The 16,260-nt window shown below is 48.5% G+C and overlaps 1 protein-coding gene across 1 annotated transcript in view; it reads right to left on the reverse strand.

The window, feature by feature from the left end:
• The window catches only part of LOC101416769 (growth/differentiation factor 10-like), a 63,282-nt gene extending 51,471 nt beyond the window's left edge, over positions 1-11,811 (reverse strand). Inside the window, 2 exon segments of the mRNA XM_058299537.1 lie at positions 10,742-10,799; positions 11,782-11,811. Coding sequence (XP_058155520.1) covers positions 10,742-10,799; positions 11,782-11,811 — 88 coding nt within the window.
• Between the last annotated feature and the right edge of the window lie 4,449 nt (positions 11,812-16,260).

Here is a 16,260-nt window from a genome sequence, read left to right on the forward strand (position 1 = left end):
CCTGAATAAAAAGGGGATGCATTTTTCAGGGACAAAGAAGGTTCCAAAACCAACTTTCCAACCTCCCACACAGGCCCCTTTGGCTGCAGGAGGGTGCTGCATTCCGATACAGGCCCGGGCAGGGTACCTGGGGAGCAGGTAGAAAGAGAGCCTCTGAGCCTCCCGGGAAGGCCCAGCCAAGCATTCTTCGCTAAGGGCATTTCCTGAGGCCCCTCCCGGCCACCTGCTTCGTGGGTGCTGCATCTGCCTCTCCAGGCTCAGGGTGGGAGGTCATTGTTTAATGACGTTGTCCTCTCTGGAGCACACATGACAACTCAGATGCCTCTGGGGCCACAAAGGCTGCAGCCTGATAAAGCAGCTTGTGGTCCTTGGTGGCCACCCTGCAGCTTTAATTTACTTTAAATCTTTGTAGGAATGTGGAAGGGCATGGTCAATTAAACACCCTCCTCCTTACAGGGGAAAGATCACCTCTCTCCCAGAAAGTCCACCCACGGGTGACTTTTTCCCCATGGAGCTAGAAGCAGAACGAAGTCAGAATTTTCTTCCCACACTGTGGATCCAACGTTCAAAGACTTCCCCAGGTTTCTCTTTTCAGATCAAGCCCTCCCAACCCTCCAATCACTCTCCCACGAACTGGCTTCTCTCTGCTTACCCTCCTTAAGACAAGGCATGGCTGTGAAGCCCCCCACTCTTAGAACATGCCGTGCAGAAGGAAGCAGGTCTTCAGACTCACCTCCACCCCTGGGAGCTGACAGCTCCACGTTCTGGACACTCCGTACCCCCAGACCTCATCTCTGGCCTTGAGAGATTTGGGGAGCCACAGCCCACCTTGGTCTTAGACCCAGTTGGTAGTCACAAACTGCCCCCTGCCCCCCAAGCCAGGCCTTTAATGTCCAGACCACTAAGCCAAGACACTGCCCTTCCCTCCAAAACAGGATATCCTGTTTCTCTCTAACGTATGTCATCTCAACTACATCTATGAGACCGGCTCGATGGAGACAGGTCATCTCCAGTGCATCTGTGATTGTGCTGGTGCCTGGGGCTGCTGCAGGTGGAGTGATGCCTGCAGCCTGGGCAGTGAGAAGGACCCTGCTTCACCTCAGGGCTCCCAGGAGGTGCATGCATTGGAGAGGGCAGGCCAAGCACAGGCTCTGCACAGCTGTGGTTTGTTCAAAACACATGGTGTCAATACTGACCTGTCTCAGTGCTCTACTTGAAGGCCATAATCCACCTTTTAGAGCAAGCTCTAAAGCTGCGTGAGCAGATGAACTCAAATAATGACTGGACCCTCCCAAACCTTTAACTATTCAAACACAGTGTCGCACTGGGAGCTTTCTCCAGCTTATTTTATGTCCCCTCTTGCTGTATTTGTTTAAAACTCCATCTTCACAAAGCCACTGGCCCTGCAGCTGGTGTGGATTAGACAGAGTTATCTGCATGGTTTGTTCTTCCTATAACCAGGACTTTGGGAATAATAGTTTATTGAGTTCTGCTTTGAACAATCCCCTGCGAGGCACACCACTTACACACATCTACACAATCCTCCTCCCAACATTGGGAAATGTATTGGTAGCCCCATTTCCTATCGGAAAAACTGGGGGTCCCAGCGGTTAAATAATTTGCCCAATTTGCCAAACTTGGTCATGGTGTGTTGGATTAGATTGTCTGAAAAACCCATCGCTCGCCTTACTGCTTGGAGCTCCAGATTGTCACTTTCCAATGGAAATAAACATGAGCCACAAATGTGAGCCCACTGTGTCATTCTATATTTTCTCATGGCCACATGAGAAAAAGAAAAACAGGGCAAATTTATTTCAGTAATATAATTTACTTAATTTAATGAATAGAAAATATGAGTGTTTCAACAGTAATCAATATAAAACTCATTAATTTTAACATTTTTTCCTACTATGTATTTGAAATCTTTGGTGTATTTTACACACACAGCATTTCTCAGTTCAGATGAGTCACAATTCAAGCACCCAGTAACCATGCATGACTGGCGGCTACCAAATTGGACAGCTCAGCTATAGAGTATAAAAAGAGTAGTTCGTGTTCCATTCTATTATTCTTTAAAGAGAATAAAAGAATGTTTTCAAATATTTTTATAGACATTTGGATGTTACATAAATTAGTTGATGGATTCCCAAGAAGGTAAAACTGAACTAGTTTTCTCACCATCTAAAATGCAGGATGAGAACATTTCTTCTACTGTGGGTGATGCAAAGTGCCCTCTGGTTGACCTCCAAGGACAATCTCCAAGTTTCCTTGGGGCATATTGTGAAGCCCGTGTAAGCCATGCTCTGGAGGCCCTGCAGTCTGGGCTGGGTGTCCACGGTTGCCAAGGGCACGCTGACAGCCCCTGGCTTTGAGCTGAGCCTGGCTCCTGCTCTGTGGTTGTGACTGAGGGCTCCAACAGCCTTTGATTCATCTGTGCCTGCTGGCCGGGCGACGGGGCTCTGAGCTGGTTCCTGAGTGACAATCCCTGGGTGGGGGCTGGGGGGTGCATTTGATGGGGTCACCTTGGCTCTGAAGCTGCTTTTCCTTCAAGCCCTCCCTAGATTGCTCCCAGTGAGGTCCTGGCTCGGAAGGTAGAGCTCCGGCTGGCTGCGTTGGCTCTCAGCAGTCACCCCGGGGAACTCACGGTGAGGAAAGAGGGGGTGTCGAGTTCTCAGCAGGAAAAGGGATGGTGAGACCCTGGGACTGGGGGAGGACAAGGGGGAGGACACCAGGCTCTGCTCTGAAGGATGGAGGGATGCGGGCTCTCCCAACCTGGGGAAGCCGCCCGAGGCAAGGGAGGGCTCTCCCTGCTTTGGTGCCTCCTTCAGCCCAGAAGCTGCTGAGAAGGGTCTTGGTGGGAAATAAGAAATGCTCTTTATTGATAATGCCAGATGCTTGAAGTAGATGACTTTAATATGCCCAGCAGCCCTATGGGGCAGATGCTATCAGGCCCATTTTATAGGAAAGGAAAACCAGGTTCAGAGAAGAGATTTTCCTGAAGTTACTCGAAAGTATGATTTGGACCCAAAATCATCTTGTATCAAGACCTGTTTTCTCACACTGTTTCCAGGGAGCTTTCCCATCAGCCTTTTGTAGGCATTTCAATAAAGAAAGTGGCCAACATGGGGTAAGGGGCAGACTGTTCACTCTTAAGAGCATGTACCTTTACCAGGTACATGCTACTCCAGGTTCCTAATGGCAAGCCGACCCAGCTCCCCAGCCTAGCCAGCTCTGTCCTGGCTCCCAAACCTTGCCTGGCATGCTCCCCGGCAGGGGACACATTGTTTAGCTTGACCAGGACCCACCCTCAAAGAAATACCCACCGACCCAAGAACGCCCCATGCTTGGTCCCTGCGTTTGACTCCGTCCCATCACAAGCATGAGCGTCTTTTCAACCTTGCTATAAAATGAAATGGAAAGCGATGCTGAATCTCTGAAAAATTTTTATTAGTCTGGCTTGTCACTTACTTTGGCTTCATAAATTCAAGAGACATCACGCTGCAAAATACAGCCGGCCACCCACAAATACTCAATCAGGAAGTGCGGTGGGAAGAGTGTGTGATACTGGGTCACAAAATCATCTTTCGCCAGTTTTTTCATCTGTCCATGATACTGTTTATTGTGGGGAAGAGGGATGCTTTCCTTCCAATTACTTTCATTCCTCTGATGGGCAATTAAGGCATCTGGGCAATTCTCAGACAAGGTGACTTTTCCTCTTTTCAGCAGGTTTCCCCATTAGCTTGGCTTAGCCTCTGTAGCAGTTTGATATTATTGATGAATTCCAAAAAGAAATATTGGATTATGTTTGTAATCTGGTCTGTACCTGGGCATGACTGAGTTATGATTAGGGCTTTGATTGGGCCATGTCATTAGGATGTTAAGTCCCTGCCCCTTGGTGGGTGGGGACTCACAGATAAAAGGGATGGGGAAGGACAGAGTTGAGAGCTTTTAATGTTGGAGTTTTGATGTTTGAGTTTGATGCTGAAGCTGGAGCCCCAGGGAGAGAGACAGAGCTATTTTCCTGATAGCTACAGCTGACCTTGTAGAGGCAAAGCCTAGAGAGCCTCAGAGTCTACAGCTGACCTTGTGGAAGAAACAGAGGTGCTGAGCCCAGAAGAACTCAGGAAGACTGAACCCTTGGAGACATCAGCAGCCATCTTGCACCAACAAGTGAAATAATACTTTGGTGAGGGAAGTGACTTATGCTTTATGGCCTGGTATCTGTAAGTTCTTACCCCAAATAAACACCCTTTATAAGAACCAACCAATTCCTAGTATTTTGCACCAGCACCCCTTTGGCTGATTAATACAGAATTTGGTACCAGGAGTGGGAAAGTGCTTTTGCAATTACCGAAATGCTGGAATGGTTTTATAAATGAGTAAGGGGTATTTTTTGGAGGAATTGTGAGATGCTTGGAAAAAAAGATCTACAGTGCTTTGAAGAGATTGTTGATAACAATATGGATGTTAAAGAGACTTTTTATGATGCCTTAGAAGTAAATGATGAAACTATTATTGGAAACTGAAAGAAAGGTGTTTTAAAGTTGCAGAGAACTTAGCAAGATTAACTCCTGGTGTTTTATGGAAGGCAGAATTTGAAAATGGTGAGCCTGGGCATTTAGCTGAAGAACTTTCTGAAGTAAACCCAGAGAATGTGGCTTGGCTTCAACTTGCAGCTTATAACAAAATGCTAGATGAAAGAGATATGCTGAGGACCAAACTGTTGAGTTCAAAGAAAACAGAAACTGATTCTGGAAATTCCAGGCCTTTGGAAATCAAGCTCCCAGATGAAAGTGCCCTCTTGGAGGACTTAACTAAACTTGGAACTTGTAAATCAGGATTGAAGATGCAGTTATCTTGGGAAGACTTGTGAAAAGTCTTACTGTCTGATGACTTGGACCTCTGCTTCCTGCATGCTAAACCAACAGACTTTTCGAGAGAGCCACATGAACAAAACCACTGTCAGCCTGGAATAAAAGGGACATGGAAAGGAGAAATTTAAGGGGAAATGACTTCAAGAGGAAAACCGTGGAAGCTGAGATCTGGGATTATGACATCACCTTGGGCCAAGAGAGGAACCCCACCCATGTGTACAGAAAGGGTAAGTTTACCCCAGCAGTTGAAGAGGGTGTATATTCCACCCAATGTTCTGGGAGAGTTTTGCTGTCCTGGGGTATGGAGAGGGTGGAGCACATTCCCCAAGGATTAGGATGGTTAAGGTCAGCACCCCACATGTCTAAGAGGGGTGAACCTGTCCCCCAAAGATTAGGGAAGGCCAAGTGGTCAACTCATTGCTCTGAGAGGGTTGAGCCTGTATGCCAAAGTTTAGGTGGAATGTTATCTTCACATCACTGTACTAGGGGGTTAAGACTCTAACTCAAAAATTGGGTAAGATGTGGCAATGACCCAACACTCTTGGAGGGAGAAGTCTGGAGCTTGGTTGACACCCATTTGCTTGTTGAGGGTGGAACCAAGAAAATGGCCATTGGGCAAGCCAGTGGAAAGGGTAGATCCCCACATGGCCCCAAGGAGAAGAAACCATCATTTTAAGAATGACTCTCAGACTAAAATTGAATAATCGAATGGAGGATGCCCTGGAGGTTTACTGAAATGTAGAGGACCTATGACTCATTCCCTCCCAATTTCACCTTATTATAATAAAAATGTTTGTCCTTTGTCTGTCCCTTTGTGTATTGGAAGTAGATGAATTGTTTTGTAAGTTTCAGAGGTCTATAGCAGACAGGACTTTGTCCCAGCACAAACTGAGTTTCTTTAAATTGATTGTGATATGATTTAGTACTTGCATGGTAACTGATTTAAGGTTTTTTTGATTATTGCAATGTCTTTTTGGAATTCAGAGAATGGAGTGTAGCAGTTTGATATTATTGAATTCCAAAAAGAAATATTGGCTTATGTTTGTAATCTGGTCTCTACCTGGACATAATTGAGTTATGATTAGGGCTTTGAGTGAATCATGTCAATAGGGCTTTTAATGTTGGAGTTTTGAATTTCGAGTTTGATGCTGAAGACTTAAACTGGAGACCTGGGAAGTCTGCGCACTGAGGAAAGAGAAGCCAGCCCCAGGAAGGAAAGAACCTTGAAGCCAGAGTAAAGCAAGCCCCAGGAATGTAGGAAGCCAGGAAGCCTGAACCCTCACAGACATCGGAAACCATCTTGCTCCAAATAGACTTTGGCAAGGGAAGTAAGTTATGCTTCATGGCCTGGCATCTGTAAGACTCCTACCCCAAATAAATACCCTTTATAAAAACCATCCAATTTCTGGCATTTGCATCAGCACCCCTTTGGCTGACTAATACAGTCTCCAAGGGACATTTTTAGTTTAAAAACAGGGACCCCTTCAGCCTTCCTCCCACCCACCTCCACTCCAGCCCCTCAGGAAGGTCTGGGTGGAGGCCAGTACTCCAGCTTGATCCAGCCTCGTTGCCCCCCCCTGCGTGCTGCATGGTGATACTTGACAACAACTCAACACTCCACAGAGATTTAGTCCTACAGCGATGTTCTGGCCACTCCAGGTCCTTTTGACTTTTACTTTGGCTGAGACATTGCAGAAATAATACATGCTAGTTGTGTGATATGATGTTTCCCAGAGGCTCTAGAAGTATTTGCACATAGCCACCTCTAACTATAATATTTCTTTTAATTTTTAAAGATACATTGAATCATGCCATATATAGTGTTCTACAATTGCTCCCCACCCTCCCACAACCCAGTTAACCAAGATGTCTTCCAGGTCAGTAAATAAGATTTATTTCATTCTTTTTAATCCTACTTGAGTTTTCCATATTTTGTGTAACCATTCCCCTGTTGATGGATATTTGTGTTGTCAAAAGTTTCTGTGCTGCTATAAATAGCCCAACTAGTAATATCTTTGTACCCTTGTGTAAGTATTTCTACTAAATAAATTAGAAGAGATAACATATTTGAAGCAGAAGAAATTTCCACTTAAAATGTTGGGGGGTATCATTCAATTTCCTATCAAAAACTATACCTTTATATATTCCCCACTGCTTTGTAAAAGAGCCTTTTTTCCCACTCAGGTCACATGTTGGGTATCATATATCATTTTCATTTTTACTCCTGTGAAGAGCAAAATATGGTATTTCATTGTGTTAGTCTGTATTTACTTGATTACTAGTTAAGGTGAAGCATCTTTTTGTTGTTTATCAGCCTGCCCTACTTCTTGTATGAAGTATCTCTAATAACTTGACTCTTCCCCTTTTTCTGTTAGATTGTTTTAAAGTTTAAGGTTCAAATAGTGAGTCTTTTTTTAGAGTAATATTTCTTGTTTCATGCCTTGACTATTAAAGCCTGCCTTGATTTGTGTTTAGAAAACTCCCTGTACAATTCAGTGTGCTTGTTAGTTTATTGAAGTTAGCCAGACGGATATTGGTGCCTCAGTGAAGGGATGTGATGTTTGAAAACCACTCTCAAAGCAAGGCCTGGGTAGAGGGAGGTCAGAGAGTCAAGAACACAGCCAGGCTGACCCAGTGGGAGTGGTCTGGAGGATTGCCCCTGGCCTCTTGCTGCTGAGAGGCTCTTCTGGTTCTGCTGCCATTGTCTCTACTAGACCCTGTATACTGGATGATGCCATCCCACCCACCATCAACTTTATCCCCACTCCCCTTATCCTCCTTATCACCATTATCACCACCATCTTCTCCACTATTGTCAGCACCTCTTACAACCACCAACTCCATTACTTCCCACCATCACCCACACCATCACCACCACCATCGCCACTCACCAACATCTCCACCATTATCTCTACTGCTTCCCACCAACATCCATCACCACTTCCCAACATCACCCTGAATCACCATCACTACCACCATCTCCACCCAAAACCATCTCCACGACCATCATCACCACTTCCTAACATCGCTTGCCCCCATCACTACCACCATCACCACCCATCACTGTCTCCACCACCATCTCTACCACTTCCCACCATCACCTGCCACCATCATTGCCCACCACTATCACTGCCACCATCATCACCACTTCCCACCATCATTCACCACCATTACTACCATCTTCAGAACCCGCCACCATCACTACCACTTTCATCACCCATCAGCATTGCAACAACCATCTCCACCACTTCCCACCATCACTACCACCATCATCTGCACAGCCACCATCTCCACCACTACCATCTCATCACCACCATCACTCAACCACCATCACCATCACCACCATAACTAGGGTGAATTATAAACTTTCCCCTGATTCTTTGCAATCCTGGACTAGATTCAGAGTCCACTGTGGGAATCTAATTGGTCATATGCTCAATCCTCCACTGTCAGGAGTCAGGCAGAGTAATCTGATATTTGTGTTAATTTGGGCAGGATTGACATCCTTATTCTCTCAACTAGGGACACAGAATGTGTTAAAACCTTTTTCATTTTGATTTTGATTTCGTCAACTTCTCATATTTACAGTAAGTTTGTTAATGAGATGCCAGTCTGTTTCTCATTCATTTACTGTTGATTATATGTTTTTCTCAGCATATGACATCTTCAAACATCACCAGGATATGGTATAGTGTTTTATCATTCATCCTAATTGATACAATATGGCCGTTTTAATCTGAAATTCCTTCTCCTTGCTTTTTTGTCCTATGTCAGTTTCCTTTAACTTTATCTTTATTCTGGTTTATTTGGGACCAGGAAATGGTGGCTCACATAATGTCAAAGAATTCTTTCTTTTCTTCTGGGAATATTCTTTTATGGATATACAATTTTATTGGATTTCTGAGAATACCAAATAGAATTGTTTGGTTTTTATTTTTCATTTTATTTTATTTTTGGTTCTCTTTGTCCCCTGAATTATCTCTACATCCTTGAATATCTGTCTTACCCTTGCTTTCTCCATCTTTCCATTGCACATGGCTCTCTGAGCACATTCCTACTTGATAGTCAGATTGGTCCTTCCAGGTGTTTGGTGCATGGAGCCTGCTGTGGATAAGCCCTGCATCCCTGCAGCAGTGGTTTTGGTTCTGTGTCCTTTCTCCAGGGGCTTCTCCCCTGAGTGAGCTGTATCTTGGGGATTCTGGGCACCTGGGCTTACCAGCTGGCCACCATTTCCTTGGGGTGCACAATGGCAATCTGTCTGGAGTGCCCCAACATTGACCACTGGGCCTGAAATGCCAATGCCCACACTATCAGCCCCAGTTCTCCCCAGGAAGCGAGTTAAATAATTTTCTAGAAAGAGTTTTCTGGATTCTTGGTTGGCGGCAGGTGTAAGAGGTATTGACGACAGGTGCTATTCTTCCACGGACAGATTTCAATTCAGCTCTCTGCTGTCTGCCTCTTGTCTTCAGCCCCCATTCCCAGAGTTTCTGCTGAGGTCAAACTTCCCCCTCCATCTACCCCCACCCCCCACTCAACTGCTATTATTTCTTATATTCAGTATCATCCCGTTGCTTGATTTGTCCTCTTGGATGTCCTCTTGTGAGTCTTTTAGGAAGCTGATCTTCAGTCATATGCATTCTGAACTCTTAATCATCTAGAAGTGTTCCTAGTTTGTCCTCTTCATGGGATGGATGCAGCTGGGCGGGGTCCCTGATGGGAATACACAGAGTGGGGTCCAGTTAAGGAATGTCACATGGCCTGGAAGTCATCTCCTGGTCAAGGCCCCTCCTCTGCCACAGCCCCAGCCCCATCTGCTTCTCTCCTGGGTCCCTTCTGCTGGGAGCAGCTCAGAAGCAGCAACCTTCCCTCTGACTCACCTGTCTCTCCTCCCACCCCCCGCCAACCCCTGGGGCCCCTTTTTTCCTGTGGCCATTTATTCAGAGGAGCTGACACATGGATTCCTCTGAGCTCCCCCTTTTTGTTGGTGATTTTCCATTCCATACTCCAGAACGTGCCAGGAATAGCATTTCACACTTGCCAGACACCTTTTCTCCCCTGAGCTCCCAGCTCTTTACAAGCAAGCAGTTACTATTCTTGCCCCCAAATTCTGATGGAAAAGCTGAGAGTTGTGAGGTGGGAGCTGCCCCTGCTGGCGTGAGCCCACTTCTCCCAGCCGCCCTGGCCTCAGCCTGGCCAGCTTCCGTGGGGCCGAGACAGACGCTCAGCCGCACAGGTTCCCCAAAGTGGCTCCTCGGAGTCCTTTTCTCACAGCGTAAAGCTGCTGTGTTTGTTCTTTGCCAGTGATCCCAGAAGGGAACGGGGCTCTGGGAATCCTTCCCTGCAGGGATAGGTGAGTCAATGTTCTGGGGTTTCTTCTTGGCTTGAGAAGGCTCACAGAACCTGCGGGGCATCTTCAGCTTGTCTGCAGGAGCTGGGCTCTGTTGAGTGGTGCCAGGCAATGGAACCGGGGTCGGTTGCTGGAAACCCCAGGGGCAGATTGTGGCTCCTCTGAGTCCTGTTGTCACTGAGCGCTGCCCAGGACAGAGCCCATCAGGGGTGGCATCCAGTGGCAGTGGCTCCAGCCTTCCATGGGGCTTGGGCAGAAGGACAAGTAGGGCCCCTTAGAAGATGGGCATTTGCATTTTCATGTCGGCTCCTCCTGGACGGCTGGGCAAGTCCCACCTGCCTGTGCCTGCACAGCTACTTGGCTCCCTGGCCTCCTCCTCCTCCATTCAGCCCACCCTGATTTGGGGTCTACATTTTCCTGCTTTGGTGTGAGGCTTTGCCCAATGGCAGCGAATGGCCGGTTATGGGAAGTAATATCTGTGACCATGATGTGCTCACCAAACCAGGCCCATGGAGCTCACTGTTGGCACTATTGGCAGAAGTGTCGGGAGTGGTGGTGAATCGGCTGCCCCCAGAGGACTGGACCACAGGAAAGGCTCATGGATCAGGGGGGAAGGGACATCACCCAGTGAGGAAGACCTTCTGAGCACGGCACCCCTGCCCCGTGGGTCCCAGAAGAAGGCGGATGGCATGTGTGGGCACTTGTGTGTCCGTGTATGTGCACACGTGTGCAGGGGCAGGTACATGTGTACAGTTTGTGCATGCATGTGTGGTGTGTGTGTCTGTGTGTGCATGTGTGCATGGGAACACATGTGCCCTGTGAGCTCTGTGTGTGGGGCTACATTTACTGACCAGATACAATGCTGGGCACATCTGTATGTGTTGCAGCTGTTAATCGTCTGAAATCCCCAGAGGCAGGTATCAGGCTTCTCATTTTTGGAGTGAAGAAACTGGGGATTAGAGTCTTGTCAACTGTCCCATGTCCTTAGCAGGGTCTAGAAGCAGAGCTGGGATTTGAACCCAGTCCTCTGTGGCTGTGCAGCTCATGTGCCGTGTAACACTGCCTGCCTGGGAGTTAAGGGCCACTGCCGCCATCTCCCAGGCCTTCTCTGCTGGGCCAGGGCCTTTTCCACTTGCCAAGTGCCCCCAGGCCCCACGTGCTCTTTCCCAAGGCAGGGCTGGCTGCCCCGTGGGCCCTGGGAGGCTTCTCTTTGGTCCATTCCATGTCTTCACAGACATTATTGAGCGCCTGGGCCAGGGCCCAAGCCCAGCAGGGCAGCGCCCAGCCAGCCCTGCAGTTTGGGATCTGCCCATTCAGAACAGGCTCTGAGGAGGACTTATCATTCTTCCATGACCACCCAGCAAGGCCCACATGCCAGGAAGGGAAGCCCGGGGCTGCCCAAGCCAGAGGCTGCCTGGCCCTTCCCAGCCCCCATGGCCCCTGACCTCCCCCTGCCACCCTGCGGCCACCGGCCTGGCCTGCCCAGCCGAGCAGATGCTCGAGCCCAGAAATAGCAGGGTCCGAGCAGCCACTGCAAGCCACAATGGGGGATTCACACACCAAAGGGGCACAGGAGAACAAAGCTGGCATGGCGACCCATCCCGGAGCCCGATCTCCAGTGCGCTGGGCCCATCCTGCCGGCTGTGAGTCACTGCCCAGCAGAGCAGCCACTGCTAGACCCCTGCCATGTGGAAAACATGGCGGTGGCCAGCTGGCAGCTATCGGCCCGGACCTGGGGGCGGCAGGACATGCATGCAGGGGGATCTGCAGCTTCCACACCATGGTGTGGAGAGGAAAGAGATGGCCACAGGGAAGGGCAATGCCCAGCCTCTCTGCGGGGCCCTGGTCCCGAGCCCCCTCCATCCCCCAAGCCTGCTCTGGGCCTCTGGGGCGGTGACTGTTCTCAGCCCAGCCTGGCAGTGTGACTCCGTTTGAACCTCATGCAGCCCTGTGGTGCTGGCACAGGGGTCCCCAGGTGATGGGGGAGGTAGGGATGCTGGAACAACCTGAGCAGCTGGCAGACCCGGGGCTTGCGCTGCCGTGTTCCGATCTCAGAGTCCAGGGTCTTCCTGCTCAGCCTGGCTCATGGCTTATAGCGCACTGTTGCACGCTCGCCCCCAGAGCTCCATCCGTTACGTGGAGGGCTGTGTGGGAAGCACTCACCTCTGCCAGAATTCCACCAGCTTCGGAATTTTCCTGATCTTCTCTATCATCATGTCCACTGTGAAACCTTGCTCCTTTCTTCCAGCGCCCTTCATGGCTCCTGGTTTGAAGCAACTGCATGTGAGCCGACGTGTGGGAAAGGACCCAGACACCAGAAGCCATCGCTCTGCTCTAGCTCTTGTTGCTAACGCATGTCTCCCTCTGGGCCTTTCTCTCCTGGGCATGAAAGTGAGGAGTTAGACTTGATGATCTCAGAGTTTTCCGTTCTAAGCAACTCGGGCTCTACAAGGCAATATTCAGTGAATTCAGCAGCAATCGACAGGAGAACCTCCCTCCCCTGGGGGAGGAGGCCACGGAGGCTCAGTTTAAGGGCGGATGGCGAATGCTTCCTTGCCCTCTCCTCAGAGTTCTGTGCAGTCTCTTCTGTGTCCCGGCCCCTCCCTCCCCCGCCCTGGGGCGCAGCGCTGCGGGGTGGATTTGGGCCCTGGTAACCGCTCAATGGTGGAGGGTGTCAGGGCAATTGTTTGAGGTTTCACTCACCACTAGTACCAGTCAGGACCCTCCAGAGAAGCAACCGACGGGAGACATAGAGGTATGTAGACCTCTGCCTCCACCTACTGCCTCTACCTTAAGCATCTACTCACACCTGCACCTACTCCTACTCCTACTCCTACACCTATTCCTACACCTACACCTATACCTACTCCTACTCCAACACCTACTCCTACACCTACACCTATTCCTACACCTACACCTATATGTACATATACACTTAATCCTATACCTACTCCTATACTACACCTATTCCTACACCTACACCTACACCTATACCTACTCCTACTCCTACACCTACTCCTACCCCTACACCTATTCCTACACCTACACCTATACCTACATCTACACTTACTCCTATACCTACTCCTATACTACACCTATTCCTACACCTATACCTACTCCTACACCTACTCCTATTCCTACACCTACTCCTACACCTATACCTATTCCTACACCTACTCACACCTAGACCTACTCCTACACCTACACCTACTCCTACTCCTACACCTACATCTACTCCTACACCTACACCTATACCTACTCCTATTCCCATAACTACACCTACACCTACACCTTCACCTACTCCTATTCTACACCTACACCTATACCTACACCTACACTTACTCCTACACCTACTCCTATACCTACTCCTACACATATACCTATACTTACTCCTATTTCTACACCTACACCTACACCTATTCCTACACCTACACATACTCCTATACCTACACCTATTCCTACACCTACACCTACACATATATCTACACCAATACCTACACCTATATCTATTCCTATACATATACCTTATACTTATACCCTATACCTATGCCTTATAACCTACAACCTATACCTGGTACTTACACCTGTGCCTATACCTATAACCTATACCTATAACTATAATCTATACCGATGCCTACACATATACCTATTACTATACCCTATTCTTATATTCTATAACTCTATCCTATAACCTATAACCTATACATATACCCTGTATGTATGCCTATTCCTATTCGTACACCTACATCTTTACCTACACCTATTCATATACCTATACCTATTACCTACACCTATACCTTATAGGCTATACCTACACCTACACATATACCTATTCCTATCACCTAACCTATTATCTACACCTATACCTTATAGGCTATACATACACCTACACATATACCTATTCCTATCACCTATACCTATTACCTACACCTATACCTTATAAGCTATACCTACACCTACACATATACCTATTCCTATCACCTATACCTATTACCTACACCTATAACTTATAGGCTATACCTACACCTACACATATACCTATTCCTATCACCTATACCTATTACGTACACCTATAACTTATAGGCTATACCTACACCTACACATATACCTATTCCTATCACCTATACCTATTACCTACACCTACACATATACTTATTCCTGTCACCTATACCTATACCTCCACTTACAGCTACAGGACTTACAGATGTCCACCTCCTCCTCCACCTCCACCTATCCCTGCCCATACACCTATAAAGGACTTGGTTACAAAGAATTGGCTCATGCAATCGTGGGGGCTGATAAGTCAGAATTCCACAGGGCAGGCCAAAAGCTGGACATTCTGGCAGTGATGATGAAGTTGGAGACTCGGAGGTGTGGTGGTGTGGACTTGAGGCAAAGCTCCTGATTCCTGGGGCTTGCCGCTGAGACCCTGTGGCAGAGGACGTTGCCTTTTCTTAGAGTCAGCTGCAGTAGATGCTAAGCCTGCCTGTGGGATTGTCACAGCGAACAGCAGGCCCATGTTTGACATCTGGACACCGTCCCCCAGCCAAGTTGACCCAATAAATTTGCCCTGGAGAAGTGAGCCTGCAGGTGCATGTTTCCAGAGCTGCCCCCGCCACCACCCAATCTTGCCTGGTGCTGGAGCCACAATGAGCTCCTATGTGCCAAAGTCTCGTGGCGTCTTGCGCCACCCTTGTGACACTGGGATGGGGCATCCTTATTACCATTTTGCAGGTTTGCAAACTGGCCCAGAGAAGTCAAGTGGCTCATGTAAAGGCAGGGAGTTGAGAGTCACTGTCTTCACCTTGTCATCCTGCCCTGCCGGAGAGGAGGGGGAAGACACTGTGCCCCCACCCGGCACCATGGGGAGTGTCACGATCCACTCATAATTGTGATGTTTGCTGCCTGAGGGTGAAGGTTTCTACAAAGGCCACCGAGAGCTCTGAAGTGCATAGAAGGGGCTGGCAAATCTTTGCTCCCTTCCCCAGGGATCAACAAAATTGAGCAGGGAACTTTACCTTTTGTTCCTGCTCCCCTTCTCTTGCGGGTCTCCCCTTCCACCCCATCCCATTCATTTTTTTGCAGCTACTTTAGTCCACAGGCATTCAAGGGATCTGAGGTTTTCCATCTGGCCTAGACCGGGTGCATTTGTTCGTTGACACCCCAAATGGGGGGCCTGGGTGTTGGCGATAGCTGCTCCCATAATTGACTTTAGCCCCCCTCCCACTTTCCCTTAAAAGCATCACCCCAAAATTCTGAGTCACTGATGAGTTATTGGTGGGTACCCTTCTAGGCCAAAGCTGCAGGTGCGGCTGATGCTAGCTGGTGGGTGGTGGCCCCTTCCCGGGACTTCCAGTGTTTCATGCATGTGTCAGGCCTGACCAGGTGGGTTTTGATGAGAAAGAGGGCTTATGAACCCACTTCTCTGCCAGAGCCCTGGTGTGCTTTGCTGTTTGAGCCAATGAAGCTGTTCTTGTAGAGACATGGGCCAACCAGTCCACAGATTTCAAGTCAGGGCTTTCAGGGAAGAAAAATGAGATAATGCACCTGACACTCAGGTAGCACAGATGTGAGTGAAACCTGATGGTGGCACTTAGGGCCAGTTCAGTGGAGATACATTATCAAGACCTTTAGCAGGAAAAAGTGCCCCCCTGAGCTGAGGGGCTCACAGTCAGTGTCCCATAACTGCCCTTGGGGTAATCAGTCCCCCATCCTGGATCAGTTCCTTGTCTGTCACTGCTCCTCTGTCATCACCCAGAACCAGGCATGCTTGCTTCGCCCATCTCCTTCCTTGGGACTGGCTCAACCAGCCATTCCAGAAGCACAGTTTTGATTCTTCTTCACTTCCTCCCAACCCCACATTCCCCCACCCCTGCACCTCAACTCTCTCCTGCCTCACGCTGTTGCTTCCCAGGTGAGAGGGAGTGGCCACCACTGCAGCTTCCATCTTGCAGTGTCTTCAAGTCTCTTGCTTTATTCTCCCTGGTGTTGAGTTCCCCCCGGCAACTCCCAGCCATGGATGGTTCCCTGTCTCTCTCT

Source organism: Dasypus novemcinctus, chromosome 6, assembly GCF_030445035.2.
Source record: "Dasypus novemcinctus isolate mDasNov1 chromosome 6, mDasNov1.1.hap2, whole genome shotgun sequence".
Taxonomy (NCBI): Eukaryota; Metazoa; Chordata; class Mammalia; order Cingulata; family Dasypodidae; genus Dasypus; species Dasypus novemcinctus.